The sequence below is a fragment of the Callorhinus ursinus genome, unplaced genomic scaffold, assembly GCF_003265705.2.
Source record: "Callorhinus ursinus isolate GAN/ISIS: 27379988/994484 unplaced genomic scaffold, GSC_fseal_2.0 scaffold89, whole genome shotgun sequence".
Lineage (NCBI taxonomy): Eukaryota > Metazoa > Chordata > Mammalia > Carnivora > Otariidae > Callorhinus > Callorhinus ursinus.
In genome coordinates, this window is record NW_027397151.1 from 1,092,809 (window position 1) to 1,115,282 (window position 22,474).

At 55.1% G+C, this 22,474-nt stretch overlaps 1 protein-coding gene across 11 annotated transcripts in view; it reads left to right on the forward strand.

The window, feature by feature from the left end:
- Positions 1-17,765, forward strand: part of DIDO1 (death inducer-obliterator 1) — a 51,343-nt gene extending 33,578 nt beyond the window's left edge. For all 11 annotated transcript variants that reach the window (XM_073888301.1, XM_025864940.2, XM_073888302.1 and 8 more), the window contains 10 exons: positions 86-548; positions 664-823; positions 1,787-1,903; positions 2,029-2,133; positions 2,372-2,507; positions 2,925-3,450; positions 3,866-4,019; positions 4,705-4,794; positions 5,652-5,847; positions 13,181-17,765. In XM_073888301.1, the coding sequence (XP_073744402.1) occupies positions 86-548; positions 664-823; positions 1,787-1,903; positions 2,029-2,133; positions 2,372-2,507; positions 2,925-3,450; positions 3,866-4,019; positions 4,705-4,794; positions 5,652-5,847; positions 13,181-16,245 (5,012 nt within the window). In that variant the 3' untranslated portion in view covers positions 16,246-17,765. The remainder of the gene's footprint in view (positions 1-85; positions 549-663; positions 824-1,786; positions 1,904-2,028; positions 2,134-2,371; positions 2,508-2,924; positions 3,451-3,865; positions 4,020-4,704; positions 4,795-5,651; positions 5,848-13,180) is intronic.
- The last annotated feature ends 4,709 nt before the right edge of the window (positions 17,766-22,474 follow it).

The window sequence follows — 22,474 nt, forward strand, 5'->3', positions numbered from 1 at the left end:
CAACACTTCTTTCCTGGACTTGTTAATTAAGTTGCTCTCCCGCAGGAACGTGGCCTTGTTAAGCGTGTGCACATCTTTTTTGCAGCCACAAAGGAGGACAGGCGGGCGGAGGAGAGGACCACGGCACCCAAGAAAATGGCTCCTGCAGGCCCCTCGGCAGGCGGCCGACAGCCTTTGCCCAGAAATCTCCTTCCAAAGAAGTCTCCACCCTTTGCAAACGCAGCAGCAGCCAAAGTGGCCATCAAAAAGTCACCCTCGGGTTTCAAGGGCCCTGGACCCAAGCGGCCCTGGCTCTCGGCCACCCCCTCAGCCGGCGCTCCTGCCGCCAAGCAAGCAGCGTTGGTGCCTGGGGCTGCCGCAGCTGCTTCCAAAAAGCTACCCAGCTCAGCCGCGTTGGCAGGGGCCGTCCGGAAACCAGCGGCTGCCTCTGTGCCCTTGGCTTCTCCAGCCCCAGGACGCCTGGGGACCTCAAACCCTGCCCTGTCGCAGCCAAATTCGCAAATTCGGCAAAATATCAGACGCTCCTTGAAGGAGATTTTGTGGAAAAGGTGGGCTGTTCTCCTTGATTTCTTAAAGTGGTTGAGTGTGGTCATTTTGTGACTGTCACGCTTTAAGGCCCATGCGGGCACAGTGGTTCATATGGCCTGTTCCTGTTCCTTCTAGAGTCAACGACAGTGATGACTTAATCATGACAGAAAGCGAAGTAGGAAAAATCGCCCTCCACATTGAGAAGGAGATGTTTAACCTGTTCCAAGTCACAGATAACCGCTACAAGAGCAAATACCGCAGCATCATGTTCAACCTCAAGGACCCCAAAAACCAGGTGTGTGCAGGCGGCCCAGAGCGGGGCGTGCCGGCTCTTGGGGTCTCCCAGGCACACTTCACAGCGTTCATCTGGGACACGGCATCTGGAAGTTCTCGTCCTTGCAGTGCAAGCCAGAGGGCCACCATCACACCTTCCCTGGGCTCGGGGTGCGGGTTCACACACACTCTCTCAGGCCTGGCCTGGTCTCACCAGCTGCTTCTCTTCTAAACGTGGCTGTGAAGTTACATTCGTAACATTTCATTGGCTCCAAAGTAACATCCAGATTCTTAAGTGTATGAGTATCTCTGTATTTGGGCTTCAGACAGCCTTTTCGGCCTTCTTACCATCCCCTCAGTTGAGCGAGCCCGCCGATCTGGGCTTCCTTAGAGCAACGATAAGTGGTCTGGAACACGCCCTGCGGTGCTCCCCACTTGGGCAGGTGCTCGCATGGTGGGAGGGCCTGAGTCCTCCCAGCAGCTGTGGGTGGGCAGTGCTCGTCCAGTGGGGTTGAAATGAGAGTTCCTGGGAAAGCATTAGTCATTTGCCCAGTGTGGTTCCCCTGCCTCTTGCCCTCTGGGGCTCGCCATTTTCAGGCCTCCTGTCCAATGGCCTCTCGAGCTCTTCCATGTGCTGCGAAGCAGAGTCTGACTTCCCATCTCATCATGGTAACCTCACGGCAGAAGCTATTTTTTGCTACCTTTATTTGTAACTCTGTACCTTTTTGAGTGGATTTTGTTTTCTCTGAGGTCTTTTTAGCAGAGTCGGTACAGCGTGGCGCGCTAGGGCAACTAGCCGACTCGTGCCGGTGGTTGTCTGGCCCCTGCTGGGCTCAGTCCTGTTCTTCAGGCCTCCGTCCCGCTGCCGTGGGGCTTCTGGTGGAGGCTTCTCACGCAGCTGTGGTTTTCTTGTATTCTCTCTAGTGTCTTAGAAGCAGACACTGAAGTGTTTTTGAGCAAGCGAACTAAAGATGTGTGTTTATAGGGGCTCTTCCATCGTGTTCTGCGTGAGGAAATCTCTTTGGCAAAACTTGTGAGAATGAAGCCAGAAGAACTGGTGTCTAAAGAGCTGTCCACGTGGAGGGAGCGGCCAACCAAACCCGTGAGTGCCATGGGGGTTGGCGCTCGGTGCTGGGCCTTCTGGGTCTCCAGGGCGTCAGTTGATGGGCGAGGCACGAGCGAGGCCCCCTGAACAAGGTTTCATGCTCTGTGCCCTTTTCATCTCAGGTGATGGAGTCCAGAAATAAGCTGCACAGTGAGAATAAGAAGACCACCACTAAACAGGAGCCTGTGCCCGACATGGAGGACTCTCCACCCGTGTCTGACTCCGACGTAAGTCTTGGGGATTTGGGGAACAAACGAGAATGGAGTAAAAGTAATCTGTTCCCAGTGTACTTACATCTCTGAGTTATCGGGCAAGACCCTAAGCTTGTGACAAGTGCTGTATGCAGTGGCCCTCCTCCTCGTCCTTGTGCCAGTGGCTGTTCCTAGCCCGGGCAGCTTCTGTGGCTGTTGCCGTGGAGACAGAGGGAAGCGTGACTTGCTCGGCTGTCCCCTCTTCACCCTGCAGGAGCAGCAGGAGTTGGTGCGGGCCATGCCGGAGAAAAGCACCGCACCCCTCCTGGACGTCTTCAGCAGCATGCTGAAGGACACCACGGGTCAGCACCGGGCTCATCTGTTTGATCTCAACTGTAAAATCTGCACAGGTGAGCGCAGCCTGGGGTACGAACCTTCGGAGCTGAGGCTTCATTTCCTTTTGCCTCAGTCATGGATCCTCCTGATTGGGATCGTACTTTCTGAAGTTTATGGAGTTAGCCTCTATAATGCTGCTTTTGGGGCGCCTGGGTGGTTTGGTTGGTTCAGTGTCCGCCTTTGGCTCAGGTCATGATCCCAGGGTTCTGGGATTGAGCCCCCTGTCGGACTCCCTGCTCGGCGGGGCCTGCTTCTCCCTCTGCCTCTCCCTCCGCTTCTCTCGCTCGCTCGCTCGCTCACTCTCTCAAGTAAATAAATAAAATCTTAAAATGTTGCATTTTTTTATTCTTATAAGAAATTATGTACTTAGAGGCAAGCTGTGCTCTTGAATGTGTGGGATTTCTCAGGAAGGCCTTCCTTATGTTTTTCAGGTCAGGTTCCTTCATCAGAAGATGAGCCAGCTCCAAAAAAACAAAAGTTGTCAGCTTCTAAGAAGGAAGAGTCAAAATCCAAGTACGAGACCTCTCTCTCTGAGCCAGTTCTTAGCTCAGCTGATGAAGCGATACCAGAAACTCTGCCCGAAAATGCCTCTGAGCCAGACCTAGAAAGTGCTTCTCACACACACTTGGAGAGAAAATATTTCCCCGTGCCGCCAGAAGACAGCCACCCAGAATCCTCCGCCCTGGAGGGCCCCTCCTGCCCAGCCACCTGTGGGGGCACGGTGCTCACCACGGTCACGGTGTCTGGCCGGGACCCCAGGACTGCGTCCAGCGGGTCGTGTACAGTCACGGCCCCTGCAGCAGCCCGCCCAGATGGTGCCCACCCAGCGGAAACCCGACAAGACGTCCTGAAGCCCGCCGTGACCTCGGTGACGGTGCCCAGGTCCATACTAGCTAAGCCGTCCCCGTCTCCTGAGCCCAGATACCTCCTGCCAGCGCCGCCAGCGCCGCGTGTCAGGTGCGCGCTACACGTGCAGCATGAGCAAGCCATGGGCCTCGTGTCCCGTGGATTAACCGAAGGAACGGGGTGGGGGTGAGCCTGGAGTTCAGCTCCGATCCACCCAGAATACAGCTGCATTCTGATAATTTGCAGGGCATGAGAAGGCCTGGTTTTAGCATGCCTGGTCCTTGTTTTAAACACATCGATCTTGAAAACTGAAACGTGGTCTTAGGGTCATTCAGGTTTGTTGCCTATTCAGTTTGTTTTTTCTTGACCAGAATGTCTGTGGGATTATGGTTAAAGTAGCTAATTTGAAAAAGCTACCAAAACTTGCAGGAATTTACTCTTGCCTTTATAATTCCACAACATCTCTATACCTTGGAAATTGAGCAGAGAGAAAGATTGGTCTGTTTTCTCTGGTTTTGTTTTACAGCCTCTCCGAGTCAAGGTCCCCTCCGGAAGGAGAGACAACCCTCTTTTTGTCCCGACTCAGCACCGTTTGGAAAGGATTTATTAACATGCAGAGCGTAGCGAAATTTGTCACTAAGGCGTATCCCGTGTCGGGGTGCTGTGACTGCCTCAGTGAGGTTAGAAGTGAGAGAGCGTGTGTGTGCGCGCGCGTGTCTTCCTTAGCTAGCTGCTCTGCCTGGGGTCGGGGTCAGATGTGCGGCAGCCTTCCAGCAGAGGGTCCGGATGCATGAGCACTCGGAAGGCCCCGCGGGACTTGCTGTCATGAGTAAGCGGGGTAAGCGGTTTGGACACTGGTAGAAATTCAGATGAGGAGTGTCCCAACATTTATGAAAAAGCTTGGGTCGTTTTCCGCCCCCCTCTGTTCAGTGAGGGCGTTGAGCCAGTGTGTGTGCATTCCTGGCTGAAGGCACGTGTGACTCTCTTGGTGTGGACACACAACAGCGCTTCACTTTCCCAAAATCAGCGTGAACGGCACTAGTATGTACAACCTTAGTGAGCAGAAGTAAGTCGCTTCTGGGTCGTGTCTGAGTCCTTGCTGTGCATACACGTCCACAACAGATAACCTAGAAATGTTCTGCGAAACATACTCCCGTTTGGCAGAAGGCCATCATGCTGCGCTCATGCTTGGTGACTCGTAATCCTGGATGCTAACCAAGCAATATTTAGTGCTAGTGTTAACCATTTTCTGTGGAGGAGTTGTGGTCTTCTTGAATCTCAGGTAGTTTGGTGCCTTGAAGTTACTACATCAGTCTGAAGTGCTGCGGTTTTACTGGTCATTTACCCAAAGTACGTTTTGTTTAGGACCTGCCGGACACGATTCACATTGGTGGAAGGATCACACCCAGAACAGTTTGGGATTATGTCGGCAAACTCAAATCTTCTGTGTCCAAGGTACCTGCCATAGTCTAATCTCTGCACCCACGGAGGAAGGCATTTGTGTAAATGCAAGTCTTTCTTGATGGGTTAGTACTTGCAACGTCAGCCTATAAGTTATTAAATATTGCCAGGTAAATGTTTAAAATGACATTTATGGTGGGGATGACTGTGTGTTTGGGTAATACGGTAATGGCAGTTTTATTACGGTTTCTGTTAATGTGTGTGTGGTTCAGGGTTGGTGAGAAACAGGCACCATGTCTCCCCGTTGTTTCTGTGACTGAGGGAGCTGGCAGGTGCCAGAAGGTGGCCTGGCTCCCGCAAGGCCCGGGCCCTGGGTCTGGAGGCTGTGAGCCCCAGAGTTGCAGCCACAGCTGGGCATGCATGCGTGGGGAAGGGCTGCGGTTTTCCTCAGGCACACGCGGGGCTCAGACCCTCTGGTCTCGTTGAGCCTTCCCGATATGGAGCCGCACTTGGCTCTTGTGTAGGTCACACAGCCAGGTGACCAGGACCACTGTCCTCACAGTCCGCGTCAGACTCTGCTCTAGGCCAGCACCGCAGCAGATGACGTGCGGTCCAGGGACACACAGGAGGGGCTGTTTTGGGAAAAGCGGGGCTAGGAGTAGAAGTGGTCTTCAGGAGATTGCTGCCGAAACCAGGGTTTGAGTCCAGCAGCCCGGTGCTGGGGCCCTTGCTGTCCCTCCTGCTCCATCGTCCTGACGCGCTGGGTGACGGCAGGACTGTGGGGACCGGGCCGAGAAGCGCTCGTTTCTCTCTTTTCAGACGGCCTTCGAGGTTTAGATGGAAGATGAGCGCGGATGCCTTCTCTGAGTAGCTGCAGGCCAACGCTCTCTCGCCCTCTCTTTGTGCTGCAGGAGCTGTGTCTGATCCGATTCCACCCCGCGACCGAGGAGGAGGAGGTGGCCTATATCTCTCTCTACTCCTATTTTAGCAGCCGTGGCCGCTTTGGCGTTGTAGCTAATAACAGCAGGCACGTCAAGGACCTCTACCTGATCCCACTGAGTGCTAAGGACCCCATTCCATCCAAACTCTTGCCCTTTGAGGGACCAGGTAAGCGCCAACTTTGTGAGTGGTGACTGCGCACACCTGACCCCACACGTCCCTTTCCTGCCAACACCACGCGGGCAGATCTGCCACCTCACCCAGACTGTGGCTTTCTAGCAGCAGGAACGAGGAGTGCAGATGGAGCCCCGTTTAGCTCTAGAACTCGGCTTCTGGGATACCGGAGGGCGGCGCTAGAAATACCCTTACTGTTGGCATGAATTGTCTTAGAAAAGTGACATGAAGAGGGGAAAATCCCACAGTGTCCAGCCAGCTGGTCATGGCCTCAGGTCAGTGGAGGCCAGAAAAGGGCCGGACAGGAAGGTAATCCTCATGGTGGGCTTGGGGGATGCTTGTGCTTGCCCCGCAGCTCAGGGGTGAGCAGATGCCAGGCAAGAGATACAGGAAAGCTATTCTGTGTTTGTTCATTCCTTAGAAAGCGGTACTTTTAGAAGATTACTTACAAATTAGTTCTTTTAAAAAAAAAAAGCTCAGATGTGTCAAGGGGTTGAGGGTGATTCCAAAGGGGACATGGTGTGTGAGGGGCCAACTCCTGTTAAGCCCTGAGAAGTCCACGTGACTGAGTTACACAGTTGGCAGAAGATGCCCACATTGAAGTGTCTCCTTGGTCATGAAGTCCCCAAAAGATGGAGAACACCTGAGAACACATGGTGAACACTCTTGAGGTGCTTTGTTGTTCTAGAGCCATGGCTGAATGCCAGGCCCTTGCTGGCGCTGCCTAGACCTGGCACCTCTGTGTCCCTGGCCCTGTCACCAGTCCCAGCCAGTGCTCCTGCCGCAGCCACATGCCATACTCACCTCACCTAAACCATAGCTGGGCCCAGCAGGGCTGCTCGGGCCAGAGCACGCCACCCACGCTCACGTCCCGGGTCCTGACTGGAGCGTGTTCTTAACACTTGAGCTGGGCTCAGTTGGTCCCTACGTGTCAGAAGCCGGCCTGCAGTGCTGTGGGCTGGTATCCGTAATTGTGGGGGTAGATGGCTGCCGGCACACTACACCGAGTCACCTTAATGCGAGTACAGTTTAAAAGCAAAGGACTTGAGGGGGGTCCTCTCGCGAACCCTTGTGGGGTGAAGAGACGCCCTCTAGCGGGTGGCAGAAAGAACCTTGCTGGAGGTTCTTGGCGAGCAGCTGTGTGCAGCGTGCTGGCCCGCTCCCTGGATGACCGTGCTGAGTTCCTGAGGGTGAAGATGAAGAAGCTGGCCTCCCAGGCCCTGTGAAGAGCCTCCGGTCAGTCACCAGCGTAGAAGCTCGTGTGGAGGATGTAGCGTAAGCAGAAGCGTAGGGTTCCCTGGTAACACAGACACTGGGTGTTCACAGAGCCGCGGCTGAGATCCGCAGCCTCCCTGAAGCCAGGCTAAAGCTCCTCCCGCTGCCCCAGCTGCGAGGTCCGCAGGGGGTGAGCTTCCCAGAGACGTCACTGTCGGGAGCAAGCGGAGGCCTGTGTGGAGGCCCCGCTGGGGCAGGGCTGCAAGGAGCTGGGCTTGATGCGGAGGCAGGAGCAGGCTCCCTGCAGTGGACAGGTGAGGAGACCCTCCAGAGCTGCGGTGGGGGGTCCCCAGCTGGCAGAGGGGTGGGGGTCGCAAGGGACGCTTCCAGGGTGACACAGGGACAAGGAGGGCGGTGGGGTGGGTGGCATGCGCCAGATCCGCTAAGCATGACGGGCGCTGACCACCCGGACACGCTCGGTGACCAGCCACCTGCACTCCTGAAGCTCCAACACCACCTGAAGGGGTACCCGGACGACCCATAGACTTCCATCCACAGTAAATACAGGACAGGAGGGAGGGCTTTAGAAACGTAGTGGTCAGTGAAGTTCTGCTTATAAGCTTTTAAAGATTTTTTTTAACTTAAGGGACTTCTAAATTTAACCCTATTTAGCATATATTTTTTTATTCTTCTGATACCGCTATTGCCATCAATACCTGTGTGTATTTTATACACTTTCCCAGTAAACAACCTTGAGCCCTGGCCAGGTTCTCTGCCTGACCTGCTTCACGTACCCATAGCGTGACTTGGCGCTCTTTAGATCCAACTGTTCGTGTGTCCTGGTTTCGTGGTGTGTGTCACGTGTGAAAGGCTGGGCGCGTGTCCTGGTGTGTCGTGTGTGCACGCATCTGGAAGGCTGGGCATGGGGGTGTTTCTCCCGTCGTGGAGGTCCCTGTCCTTACAGAGTTAGTCTCTGCGTGGCATCCCGTGAAAGCGCAGGCCTGCACCCAGGGTGGCAATGGCGTCCCTCAGCAGAACACCTGGCGGACTCGAGCAGGCGCCATCCGGCGAGCACTGCCCAAGCCTGACGGGGGTGCCCTTGACTCCCACCACAGCCCAATCTCCCGGGGAGTCCCCTACGCTGCCCACAGTTGTCGCTTGCCTGAGGTTGCACACCCCGTAGTCGCTTGTGCCCGGGTCTGCACCTCCTCCGTCTGTCATGCTTGGTCTCTGCGCAGCACACGAAGCGCAGGCCTCAGCGGACACGGGGCTCCGGCTCTGACGAGCCACCTGTCTGGGTGAGGGGCCTGCTGTGTAAGCAGGAGGTGGGGATGGTGTTGCAGAAGGGTGTGACTGGCTCTACCTGAAGCTCGGTTTGTGGAGAGAAGCTACAGGTGCCCTCACCTCCTGGACTCGCGGGCCCCGTAGATGTCGTCCATGTGGGATTCTCCCCAAACTCCTGCTGTCCACACTTGAGAAGCAGGACACAGAAGGCACCTAATCTGGGGACTCCGCATGCGCCTGCCCCTCGGCCAGTGCTGAGTGTTTTCCCAGCGTCGGGCTCCTGACAGTAAACACGGAGCGTGTGTCCACACGTAGCCGCTCCTCGGCCCACACACCAGGTGTCCACGCAGCGTGTCAGAACACACCCAGAGCACGCTCAGCTTCTCTGAGGACGTTTTCGTCCATGCGTATTTGTAGGATTTGTCCATTAGAAATACCAGGTTGTCTTGTTCCGTTCCACATGTCATTCTTAATAACCTGACGGCACAGTTTCAGAAGACACCTGGAAAGCCCAAGTTTCTGATCCAGCTGACATTGGACGTTCATCTTACAGCCCCCTGTGACCCCGACAGGCCGGGACCGAGGGACTCTGTAGGGCACAGGCTCCAGCCTGGGGCGCCTGTTGAGTGGTGTTGGGCTTCCAGGATGCGCGGGGGTGGGGGTGGGGGTGGGGAGGGAGGGCAGGGGCAGGGAGTCTGCCTGCCAGGTGCTTAGCGCGGAGGGCGGTTTCCATGAACCCTGTAAACCCATGGTGCCGTCTTCTGCATTCACGTCTAACTGCTTTCTAAACTAGCTGGAAACTTCTGTGAGGTGCAGTACTGCCAGGTAAGCGCTCCTCAGTTTTTCTGTGTGCGTGTGTGTGTGAGAAAGAATCCATGGCTGTGCACACGTTCTCAAAGTCAAGTATGGTATTGAATTCCATGTACCGCTTTCTCCTTCGAAATCAATAAAAATATTTCATGGAAACTGGTCACTGTTTGTTTGAATTTGAACCATTTGGTAGCTCTTGGTACCTGTTACAGGTCCACTGGGATGGAGGACGAAAGTCTCCACCTTTATTTTTTATAAGCCAACACGACCCCCTTTGGGCGTGCAGCCTGGACGAAGACAGACAACGCTCTCCTTTTACCTGAAACGCGCGCTGGGCCCAGTGGCTTTGTACGGGTCTTAGGGATTCAAAATTGGAAAGAGGGAGAGGTGCGTGTGTGTGCGTGTGCATTATGCGTGTGTGCGGTGGCGGTGGTGGTGGAGGGTTGGGGGAGGTGTATAGTGTCTCCCCTGTATTTGCCAAGTCTCTTTCTAGGCAAGTCATACTTCAGAAGTATGGCCTGTTAACTCCCACACAGTTTCTGTTTAGCAGGAGTGAAAATTTTGATGGATTCAGACTATAAGAATTTTCATTTTAAAAAATAAATAGAGTGCCAGATAGATTTGGGGGTAAGAGCATTTTGGTAGTTTTGGGGTTAAGGAGTCCGCTTTCAGGTGGTTTAAAACGAAGTTTTGTCCCATGCTGTGTCAGGCTTGAGGTGCATGGGGGCGGCCCAGGGCCGTGTTCCCAGCCCCTTCACCCTCCCTGGCCTCCCTGCCGCTCACACGCAGGAACACAAATCCTGGCTTGGGTCTGGTGTCAGGAGGTCCATTGGCACACAGCAGGGCAGATGTCCCCAGTCCCTGGGTTTCCCCACTTTTTTTGTACGGGTCTGACTCCAGCCACGGAGACTCAGACTAGAGACCTTCCACTGAGAACATTCGGGGATACCTGCATACCACCCCAGAGGCTTGTGCGACCCATGCAGTACCCCCTGAAGACACATCTGCTTCGGCATTTTGGAGCGGGTGGGTGCCAACACCCTTGTTCCGAGTGATCGCTCCTCTGGAAATGGAGGGTGGCACCCTAGCTGCAGCTCCTGTTGCAATCTCCCACCCACCTAGTTGCTTGTTTTCATCGGCTTTATCAATTACAAACCTAACAACCCTCAAAAGGGCGGTTGGTAAGTAAGCATCTCTGCTTCTAACGATGGACAAAGGGAGGAATTTTGCAAAAGCAGAGAAGCAGCCCTGTGCCCTGGGCTGGAGCCCTCGGTCTCCACGCTGCAGCCGGTGCGGCCACGGCCGCTGCTGCACCCGCTCGGACACCCTGTCTGCTCCAGGGGAGCACTTGGCAGCGGGCAGGCCTACAGAGGGCCCTGGCTGGGAGTGGGACGTTCTGGAGGAGAGCCGGCCCTCTACTGCCTCCCCAGTTGTGGGCACCCATTTGCTCTTGCCCACGGTCACCCTGCCTGCCACCTGCCCTGTGGCAGCCGAGGGCAGGGTCGAGTCGGGCACACCCTCATCTCAGTAAAGATGGATCCTAAGGCCCGAGACAGATCAGTGGATTTATTGTTCCACAAATGTCAGTTATTGCCAAGGTGCTAGTTACACATCAGATATTCATGCATCCATAACATGAACACACAATTGAGACGATAAGATCTGACTCCTTCAAAACAGACGTATGCCTTTTTGTGACCACCCAGTTTAAATTTAAAATCTTGGCAAAATTCAAAACTAACGCTGCTCCGAGTCTGGAACTTCGTTAGGTAACTTACAGATCTGTGCAGATGAGGAAGTTGAGAGTTGAACGCTACTTAATTACATGCCAATGCCCAGAGAGCTCGCTGCTGTCGAAACGAATGTAAATACTAATTTAACCACCATCTTGGCCTGTGATGGCTAGGACAGCAAAGGTCGGAACCTACAGAGCGTTGCCGAGGTTAGGGTGTAGTGATTGTTTTCTCCGGGCAGCCCGTGAAACTGTCGGGGAGTTTTAGTTGGAAGGGCACACTTCACCAGACCCCAGACCAGGTCTTCCTGGGTTTAACACCGACTTGCCTGTCACGCACAGCTTACTGACCTGAGACTCGACCCCCAACCACAAGCCTTGACGTTGGTGCGCCCGGAGTTGGGCTTTTCCTTAAGAGGTGGCACGGCCCTCTGCATTGAGTGCAGTCGTGGGGACTTCCCCTCCACAAGGCTCCCCAGCCCTTGCTCACGCCCGCCCACCCGCCCACCCACCCGCGTGGCTGAGCACATTCCTTCACTCTGGCTCGCGTGTCAGGTTCCTCAGGGAGAGCCAGGCTCCAGACACTCGGTCCAGAATGGCCACGAGAGAGCCGTTTCAGCAATTGATCGTACCCAAAACTGGATCTGAGTAAGCAAGTGTTCAGTGAATGGCTGTTAGAGTAAGATGTCATTCGAAGTTAAAATACCCTTAACTCATGTTAATTAGGAAATGATAGATTACCCTTCATGTCTGCTGAGCAGAAACATTTGGATAGGACACTCAGGGTGGGCTGCCTGACCTTCCAGTCTCTACTCCCTCCTTCGCCAGGCTCTTCCTTTCCTGGATACACAGCTTTTGAGGGCTGGGGGGGGGGGGGGGGGGGGGGGGGGGGGGGCGGCCAGGGAGAGGACGTTCTGGAAGCCGGGTCTCTAATGAAGGTGGTGTTCAGGTCCTGGTGTGTTAGGAGTGGATGTCTTCCACGGGCACCCCACTCTCACATGTGAGCCTGTGAAGCAGGCCCTTCCCAACAGGAGGGAGGGAGGGTTGCACTAGGCTGTGTGTGCAGAGGCTCCATCTCCCCACCTCTGGCATACCTGATTTTCCTTCTCGGGGGCTGGATGGGCCGTCTACCACCCTCGTGTGCTCCGCCTGTCAACCCAGCTCTATTGGAATTTGGGAAGATTAACAGACATTTTAGAATTATATAACGGGGTCCAAAAACAACTATTTGAAGTGACTTGTGATCATCTTTAAAACCAAAAAGAATGGGAAAACAGTACTGATTTTCAGTAAGTGAAAGGTGTACACACACAGCATAAATACCTATATACTACAGTAACATTAACTTACCAGTTGCATTTATACAATTTGATTTTAAGTATCTTACGCTGTTGACAAATTTTTGTATATCATTTCTCCCTAAAATTACTGTTTCGTGACTTGGGTTTTTTGTTCCTCTTTTGGTATTCTGGATTTCTTATGAGCGTGGGGCGGAGAGTCATTATTGAAATATTAACATTCCTGATGTACGATTTAGAATGGAATAATCTTTTTTTATTTAAGAAATGACTATGTTTAAGAGCTGCCCTGTGCCCAGAAACCCCAGGGTCTTCCGCTTGGCCAGTTTTCTGAGCACCCTGCTCTTGTGTCTCAGCGCTGTCCTGTGCTTACAGAGACCGTGAGCATTACTTAGCTCTCCTTAACTGAGTGTCTTTCTAAACCGAGAAGATGATTTATTTTAGCCATTTCAATCAGCACAGTCCTGCCCATTCACTGCGACTTGGACACCAGCAGCCAGTGAACTTACCTAATGGCATGTGCGGAGGTGAGCATCGTAACCAAGTTGTAGGACTGGCCCCCTGATCGAACCTTCAGCTTCGTATCTGTGGCGCAAATCCTCAGTGAGGACAGGACAGGCTATTGCCTTTCTGACGTGTTAGCAAAAGAACACAGCTAAGATCTTGTTGAAACACGGTCCCTGGTGCCCTGCCTCACTCCCTGTAGGTTAGCAGATGTTGATATTTGCATAATGGCCTTCCCCACCTCCTCTCACGCGGCTGCTTTCGCAGTATATCTGGTGTTTTGATCTGTAACCTGGGTGAATTTATGCGTGAGCTGGACCCTGGGCTCTGTGGTCTGGCTCCGCAGTCCTTTGCAGTAAACTCTTCAAACTTGATTTTACTTTGCCAGTGAGTGTCTTCCACGACCGCCCTTAATAGGGTTTGCATCTGAGGAACAAAGGCTGAAGTTAGATTCTAAAATTTGCACAAATATTTTGTTTTTCAGGTCTCGAGTCACCACGTCCCAACCTAATCCTTGGGTTAGTAATCTGTCAGAGAATAAAACGTCCTTCAAATGCTGGAGAATTAGAGAAGGTAGAGGAGAAGCGGATCCGCCCTCAGACCCAGGAAGAAACGGAAGTTCCAGTCTATCCCAAGGTGCCTGCGGCCCCGCAGTCTGAGAGGAAGCCCCCCAAGTCCCAGGTGGGCTCCGGGGACGTGGCGGTCAGCACCACACCCCCAGGGACTCCTCCACCACCGCCCCCGCTGCCGGAGCCCCCCGCTGCGCCGGCCTCGTCCTCTGTGTTGAAGATCCTGTCCTCGCTCAAACCGGGAGCCACGAGCAGCGTCCCCTCAGCCCCTGCACTGGCTGTTCCGGCGGCCGCCGCCGCCGCCAATTCCTCTGCCCCGAAAACAGCCTCGCCCCTGGAGCACATCCTGCAGACCCTGTTCGGGAAGAAGAAATCATTTGATCCCCCTGCCAGAGAGGCCGTGGAGTCCGCCCCGGCCTCCCACCCAGACTCCAAAGCCAAGGCCGACGGGGGGCTGCCCGCGGCGCCTTTACTAGATCCAATTGTCCAGCAGTTCGGTCAGTTCTCAAAAGACAGAGCTCTGGAGGAGGAGGAAGACGACAGACCGTATGACCCCGAAGAGGAGTACGGTCCTGAGCGAGCCTTTGACACTCAGCTCGAGCGCGGGAGGCGCCCTGACGTGGACAAGGCCCCCGAGACCGCCGAGCGGGAGGAGGTGGCCTATGACCCAGAAGATGAGACCATTTTAGAAGAAGCCAAAGTGGCCATTGACGACCTGCCCAACAGGATGTGTGCGGACGGGAAGGGAGGCGCCACGGAGAGGCCTGGTGAGCCCGCGGCCCCCGGAGCGGCCCCCTCCCTGGTGGAGCAGCAGAAGATGATAGAAGAGCTCAACAAGCAGATCGAGGAGCAGAAGAGGCAGGTGGAGGAGCAGGAAGCCGCGCTACGGCAGCAGAGGGCCGCCGTGGGGGCCTCCATGGCGCACTTCTCCGTGGCTGAGGCACTCATGTCTCCACCCCCAAAGTCCTCCCTGCCCCAGGCTGAGCTGTTTCCGCAAGAGCAGCAGGCCGCCGGCCGCCCCGCTGCGCTCCCTGGTGCCCCTCCAGCCGCCGGCCCCGGCTGCGACCCGCGGCAGAGTCGGGACCCCCGGCAGGCCCGGCGGCTGGCCGCGGAGCACTGCGAGAGCGAAGCCGGCTCGAGGCCCCCCACAACCCGGGAAGAGGGTGCAGAGACTGCCCTGCCAGCCAAGCCGGACGGCCCCAAGCACGAGCGCTCCTTGAGCCCGGCACCGCCACCGGCAGATGGCGGCCCACCCTCGACGGGCTTGGGTAGCATGCCCAGACCTGCCCGCAAGGTACTGTTGCCCACGCCCCCCAGCACCGCGTTTCAGCCTGGCTTCCCTTTGCAGAACGACGGGCAGAGTTTCCCCTCTCCTGGAGGGAGGGACCCTTTCTCAGGCCCAGCGTGTACCTCTCAGGAAAAATCGCTTGGCTCGACCCAGTACGAGGATCCAAGAAATGTTCAGTTTGCTGAAAAAGGTGACCACTCGGCTGTTGAAGCCGAAGGAGACAGAGAGCCACAGTGCAGACCCGGTGAGGGGGCTGCCACATTCCCCACAGCTGGACAGAGAGGAGGGGCCCCTCCGCCCCCATCTCAGGGCCAGCGTGAGCCAGCACCACGCGCTTTCGGGACGTCAGGGCTTCATGGCCCCAATTTCCCAGGACCAAGGGGGCCAGTCCCTTCGTTTTCAGAAGAGAATATCATTTCTAATAGCGATGGGCCAAGGGGGCCTCCGCCGGCCAGATTTGGGGCCCAGAAGGGGCCCATCCCTTCCTTGTTCTCAGGGCCACATGGGCCCTCTCCCTACGGGGATGGCAGGGGTCCCTCCCCCTCCCACCTTGGGGGGCCCAGAGGAGCAGCACCACCCCAATTTGAAGAGCGGAAGGACCCCCATGGGGAGAAAAGGGAATTCCAGGACAGCCCGTACGATGAGATGGCCGGCCCTGCCCCGCAGTTTGAGGGACCAGAACAAGCCCAGTTCATGGGGAGTAGGAGCACGGCGCCTTTCCAGTTTGGAGGCCAGAGAAGGCCTCTGCTGTCACAGTTTAAAGGGCCCCGAGGGGGTCCCCCTCCCTCCCAGTTTGGCGGTCAGAGAGGGCCCCCCCCCGGCCACTTTGTGGGCCCAAGGGGGCCACATCCTGGTCAGTTTGAAGGACCCAGAGGCCAAGCACCAAATTTCATGCCAGGACCCAGGGGGATTCAGCCTCAGCAGTTCGAGGAGCAGAGGGTAAGCTCACCGCCGAGATTTGCCAACCCCCGGGCGCCAGCGCCCCTTCCGTTTGGCGGACCCAGAGGGTCTGTGCCCTTTCCCGAGAAGAGTGAGCCCACGCCTCCCCGCTTCCACTTCCAGGGCCCGCCAGCGCCGGGGCTGAAGCCAGGCCCCAGGCCACTGCTGGAGCTGCCCAGCCACCCACCACCGCACCGGGCGGAGCGCTGGGAAGAGGCGCCCACACAGGGCCCCGAGACTGATTTCCGTGAGGGCAAGGGCCATGAGTACAGAAGCCAGGCCTTCGAAGGGCGGCCGAGGGAGCGGTTTGAAGCCGGGCCCAAAGAAAAGCCTCTGGATGAACCCGAAGCCACGCTGCCAGAGAACCGGCCGGGCAGGGCCCTGGAGGAGCGCCGGCGGGAGCGAGGGCGGCGTTGGAGCCGGGAGCGGGACTGGGAAAGGGGCCACGAGCGGGGCCGTCACCGCGACAAGGACCCCGGGCGCGAGTGGGACCGGAGTCGGGAGCGCGGTGCCGACAGGGACCGGGGGCGGGAGCCAGAGCGGGCGGCCGAGTGGGGCCGGAGCCGGGAGCGCAGCCGGAACCGGGACCGGGAGCGCAGGCGGGAGCGGGAGCGGTCTCGCAGCAGGGAGCGCGGCCGTGACCGGACCCGTGACCACGGCCGGGAGCGCAAGGACCGCAGCAAAAGCAAGGAGGGCGCCCGCGACCCCAAAGCTGAGGCCCCTCGGGCTGCCGCCCCCGCCGCGCAGACCTAGCGGCCGCTCGCCGGCCGCGCGAGACCCTGCAGCTGCTCTGGCCCCGGCCGCCCGCAGCCGGCCTCCCGGAGAGCTGGCCCCAGCTGTGGTGAGCATGTGGTTTTGCAAAGAGCTACGAACTTAGATGCAGAATAGAATATTCTGGACTTGAAAAATTACTGTAATTTTGTGTATAGTGGTTTCTTACAAAATTTCACATCTTTACAATTCTGATGCTTTTTAAAAAAAAAAAAACTAAGAACTCAGTATTTCCATTTAAAATTACTGAAATGGGAAAGTGTCTACAGAAGCATATTGCTTTTTCAGATTATAAAGTTATCTTTTCCAGTAACTTGACCAGAGTAAATTTTAAGGGAATTTCCGTGGACCTTAGAGCCGTACCTTTACTGACATCTCTGTATCTCTGTTTCTGGAAAGCTGCTGCGAGGGGCGCCAGCCGGGGGGAAGGCCTTCTGCCCCTCCCGGGGATGGGGAGAGAGACAGAGCTTTTACAAACGTGTTTTTCTTTTGTCACAAGGAAATGTGAATTACTAATTTCAACCGGGAAACAAAACATTTCTTAGTTTTTCTCAGTTTTTGTATATCACCTTATACGTTTTTTTCCCTCAAGAACAGGATTAAAAGCAACATCTGTCCGAGTAGAAACTGTTGCATTTTTTAAATAGCAATTTATTGAAAAAGGTGTAACCTTTACCAGCTTAAAGAAAGTGAGAAAAGAAGCCAATTAAGTGTACTTTAAAACGGGGGTGGGGGGTGGGGGGTGACTTTGATTTGAATAATCAGGAGCATTTTTGTTTGTGAAACCCGACCATCCCCACAGTCCTGCCTGTGGCCCAGGGAAAGTGCACCCGCCCCAGACTGCAACCCTGGCCGGTGATGCGTTTTAAGGTCTGTCACTGAAAATGGAACAGTGTTTGTGTGAAGTCTGAGACAGAAAACAGTGACAGTCGCTCGAGAACAACACACCGGGACACTGTTGACCCAAACAGCGTCCTGCTCCTGGTCGCATAATTTCAAGTACTTCCAAAGCAGGAAATAGAGAAAACCTTGCTAATTTATTTGACTGTACAAATACACTTTCATAATTTTTTTATATTTTCATAAACTTACTTTTGCAAGTGTAAAATTAGAGAATTTCATTCATTGTTTGGAGTCTATTCCATTGTACATCACTACAGATTTTTCACTTTCTAGCACAAATGTTCAAATGATAACAACGAACACGGAGAACTTGGTGATTCGGTGTGACTGGTTCCAGACCAAGCGTCAGTAGGTTAAATTACATTGAAGTGGCGTCAAGTTCCAACATCTAATATGATGTGAAGGGTTTTTTACATGTAAAACAAATTTTTCTAATTTAAATACACAAATGTAAAAATCAAGTGTGTTTCTTTAGGGTTACTTGATAGAAATTTCTGTAAATTGTATTTTATATTGCAAAGTATGATATCACTGTACATTAAAACATGCAACTCCATAGGTTTTGTTACTTGAAGTAGAATAAATGTCTACAGAAGGTTTTCTGTCCCTCGTGTGCCGTTGCTTTTCCCTGTTGGGACTTTGGGGCTGGACGGGGGCCCCCCGCTCAGCAGACGACCTCTGGCCCCGAGTTGGGTGACCCGCCCTACCGCTCTGTCTGCTCCGTGTGTGGCTAGACGTGCCCGGTGCCTGGTGCTGCTCAGGGAGCACGTGGTGGGGCGGACTGTGTGGCCGTGGCCGTGGCCGGGAGGCTGACGCGGGTGCCTTCACGATGAGGGGACCCGACACGTGGCCATGGCTAGAGCGTGGGCACAGCACAGCCCCGTGAACTGCGGCTAGTCACTGCTACCTGTAACCGCCCTCAACCTAGTGACCCGCGCCCGAACTTCCTCAGCTTGTGCACCCCAACGCCGCTGCGAGCAGAAGCGAAGACGTCCCCTCTGGCACAACAGGCCCCCATCCCAGCGGAGCACGCAGCCAACGCCGGGGGGCCGAGGGGGCAGCCCTGACGGGGGGGGGGCCGCTCTACGGAGAGCTGCTGGCTGCCCAGGCCCTGCAGGTCGGAACACCCCAGCTGTGCAGGACAGACGCTAAGGAGTGCTGAGCGTGGCACCCGGCTCCCAGACTCGCAAGATGAGAGGGGTTTCCCCAATAGTGTCGGAAACAGCCCCACGTTAAAATCCTCAGTCCATCGTCTACTCCTCAGATGCTTGGCTTCGTTTGTATTCATCCCAAAGCCTGGCTTTCAGAGGCTCCACGAAACCTTCCCGCGGCACCAGGCAGCGCTGTCCTCACCCTGCCACCTGTCACGCCATCACCCCTCCAACCTGTGACCCCATTTAGCCAATGTCGCCCACAATCCAGGGCGCCCCGAGCTGTGTGTGGCTCTCCAGAAGCCCGACTAGTGAGGAGTCCGGCTTGAGGACATGGCCAGGCAGGGCAGTCCCTGGGATTCGAGCTGCGGGGCCTGGCAGGGGTGCCACCGGCCTGGGAACCCCAGTCCTGGTGCTTCACCGGCCGGGCTGCGCTGCGCAGAGGTAGCCATAAGGGAGCATGAAAGGAGCCCGTTCACCAGAAAGCTGGAAGGGGCTGGGGCTCCACGGAGACAGCACCGAGGGGCTGGCACGCTCCTCAACTCCACCGCACCCCTGCTAGCCCAGGGACCCACCTAGAGGCAGGGCCGGGTAGGGGCGCAGCCACGGGGACTGTGCGGGAGGCGGGGAGAAGCACGCACCCCTGTGGGCAAGCCCTACTGGGGCCCCTCGGAGGGGAGGCAGGGACGGGGCCCCGACTGCTGGGTCTCCGTGGGACAGTGCACTGTGCGCTCACCATAGGACCCTCGGGGGAAGACAGGAGCACCGAGACACCCCGTGACTTGACACCCAGCAGTAACTGCTGGTAACTTTGGCCTGTTTTCCCTGAATCTTCTTCCCCTGTTTTTCTTTCACAAAATTGGGATTCTATACATTCTTGTGTCTTTTCTTTGTTTCTTTTATCCTGGGCGATTCCCAAAGGCATCAAGTATTAAAAGCATTATTCGTGTTTTTCACATTGTTCGAAGGGTTCATATCCTTCTAGTTTGCAGAGAATGAATGCTCCCTGTAGGTCCGTGGGGTCCTAAGTGTCCGCCCAGGAGAACAGGAAATGAAAGCAGCATATTCAGCGAACCAAGATCTGCCCCGCTCCCCACCCCCCGCCTGGGGGGCAAAAGCGGTCGTCCGGAAACAAGCATTCCTAATGGTATTTCTGGCCCCTTTTTTCTGTGCTTGCGTTGCTGATGCTCAGGGCTATATCACCAGGGAAATACATTTAGGAAACGCCAATGAACAGAGATTCTAAACAGAGTTTTGTCTGCATGCCTCACGGGAACCTAGAGGCAGGCAGTCCCAAGGGGTAGAGTGGCCTCAGTGTCACTGACAGCCCATCCTCAGCCGGTCCCTTTGTCCTCATGGCTGCAAGAAGGCTGCCTCCATGGGCATCACATCATCCTCTCCCTGTTCTAGGAGGAAGCCAGCAGGAGGAATAGAGCCTCGCAGGGCATACCTGCCCCATCTGCTCCCTGTTCACAACTTCTGGTTAGATCTTGTTGGTCGCGCCACGTCACACGACCACCCCTAGCTCCAAGGGAACAAATCCGGGACCGCCGGTAAAAACAGAGGAGGGATTGAGCCGCCGGAGACACACAGTGTGGGTCAGCACGGCATGTCAGGACCCTGGCACCTTCATGCACAGCCGGTGGGAAGGGCAGGTGCAACCACGCCCGCCCCTGCAAGACTTGACAGTTTCTGACCAGTGACTTCAATCGCCCAGCTGGACATTTCCCCCCAAAGCATGCATTAGCCACAGGGCAAGGTCACCTGCAAGGGGGCCAGAGTTGGTTCTGGGGCTACAGATCGTAGCCATTGCAGTGGAATGTGGCCTTCCAAAGGGCCCAGCGCACACACAACACACACATGGCCCATCAGAGGCACTAAAATGTCCTAGCACAGGAAGGGAGTTGAGGAACGTTAAGTCTGGAAGGGTTTCTCTGGGAGTCACCAGTTCTCAAAGGTTGGGAAACAGCACTAAACAGAAGAGGATCTGTGCACACACAAAAGTCTGTAAGCAGGGGCGCCTGGGTGGCTCAGTCGGTGAAGCACCTGCCTTCAGCTCAGGTCACGATCGCAGGGTCCCAAGACTGAGCTGCATGTCGGGCTCCCTGCTCAGCGGGGAGCCTGCTTCTCCCTCTGCCCCTCACCCTGCTTGTGCTTGCTCTCTCTGTCAAATAAATAAATTCTTTAAAAAAAATAAAAACCATTACATTAAAAAATATATATCTATAAGCAAGTATTTACAGCGCCCAAACCAGGAGATGTCCCACAGTCCCCTCCATCCACACGTGGCCCCACTGCCCTCCTGGCCTCCAGATCTCAAGCAGAAGTGCCTCTGGTGATCCCCTTAATCAGGAATATGCGGAAGGGGGCGTGCTGACCAATGTGGCCCAGCGAGAGCCAGAGGCATCCTGCCCCCAGCACGGCCCCCAGCACGGGCCTCGGCACACCTCCCAAGCCTTGCTCACAGCACCCTTTAAACCCTATTTTCTAAACAAAGACAACAACAAAGTCATGCTCCCACCTAACTGGATGCGGCCATCCTGAAAACACGCGCATATGCCCAGGAGAAGACAGTCCCTCCCCGGTGTTCTCCACAGGCTCACACTCGGTGCTGCAGCTTGGTGGCAGGGATAAGGTCAGCAGCTGCTGTGGTCCTCATTTCTGCAGCTGGCCACAGGCCGTTCTGCACCATCCAGTCCACGCTCCCTGGCTGGGACTCCCCGCCTGGTGGGAGCCCCAGAGCTTCCTTCCTGATGGGCCTGAGCTCCCAGCAAGCCCGCCTGAATCGCGTCCTTGAACTTTTGCACTGACTTCAATCACAGGACTTGAGGGTACTGGGAGGCACCCCGGGGAATCCTCCTGCATTCCAGGCATGTCCTCCGGCCCTCTGCCCCTTGACAGACAGGCCCGATCAGCCTGGCCAGTACAGTCTACGTTCTTTACCTGTTGGCTCACTGGCACGAAGCGTCCTACGTGGCCAGGTGGCCGCCCCAGCCCACAGCCCAATGAGACTGGCACTGCGTCCTCTGGATGGGGCTCTCTTCCCCTTGAACTGAGCTTTCTAGAACCAGAAGTTGTGGGAACAGACAGCAGAGATTCAGCTCGTGGATCAGGAGAGGGAACAGTGAGAGGAGCCATCCCATTTTGACCCCTTGATTCCCAGGTCCATGAATCCCAGCTGTGCAGAAGGAGCACCATAAATTGGTTGCTGACTTAGAGCATATGCTGTATCCTGGAAGGCACTGCCCAGCCCTGCAAGGTGCGGCCATCTAGTGGGCGCTGTGATCGAGTCTGCAAAAGGCCGTCAAGCACACCTATCAGAACCACCAAAATCCAGAACGCTGACACCCAAGGCTGGCGAGGATGTGAAGAAGCAGGAACTCTTCATCCACTGCTGGCGGGAGCACGAAATGGGGCAGCCACTTTGGAAGACAGTTTGGTAGTTTCTCACAAAACTCTTGTAATACGATCCACAACCACACTCGTTGGTATTTATCCAAAGAAGTAGAAAACTCATGTCCACACAAAAACCTGCACGTGGATGTTTATGGCGGCTTTATTCATAATCGCCAAAACTCAGAAGCAACCAAGATGCCCTGCGGTAGGTGATTAATAAATAAACTGTGGATCATCCAGACTGCAGATATTATTCAGGACTAAGAAGAAATGAGCTCTCAGGCCATGAGAAGACAGAGAGGAACCTCAAATGCATATCACTCAGTGAAAGAAGCCAATCAGAAAATGCTACACACTGCATGATGCCAACTATATAACATTCCGGAAAAAGCAAAATTATGCAAACACAAAGATCAGTGGCTTCCAGGGGGCAAGGGAGGGAGGGATGAGTAGGCAGAGCACAAACGATTTTTGTTTTGTTTTGTTTTTGTTTTTTTTTTTATTTTTTATTGTTATGTTAATCACCATATATTACATCATTAGTTTTTGATGCAGTGTTCCATGATTCATTGTTTGTTCATAACACCCAGTGCTCCATGCAGAACGTGCCCTCCTCAATACCCATCACCAGGCTAACCCATCCCCCCACCCACCTACCCTCTAAACCCTCAGTTTGTTTTTCAGAGTCCATCATCTCTCATGGTTCGTCTCCCCCTCCGACATACTCCCCTTTTCTTCCTCTCCTGTTATCTTCTTCTTTT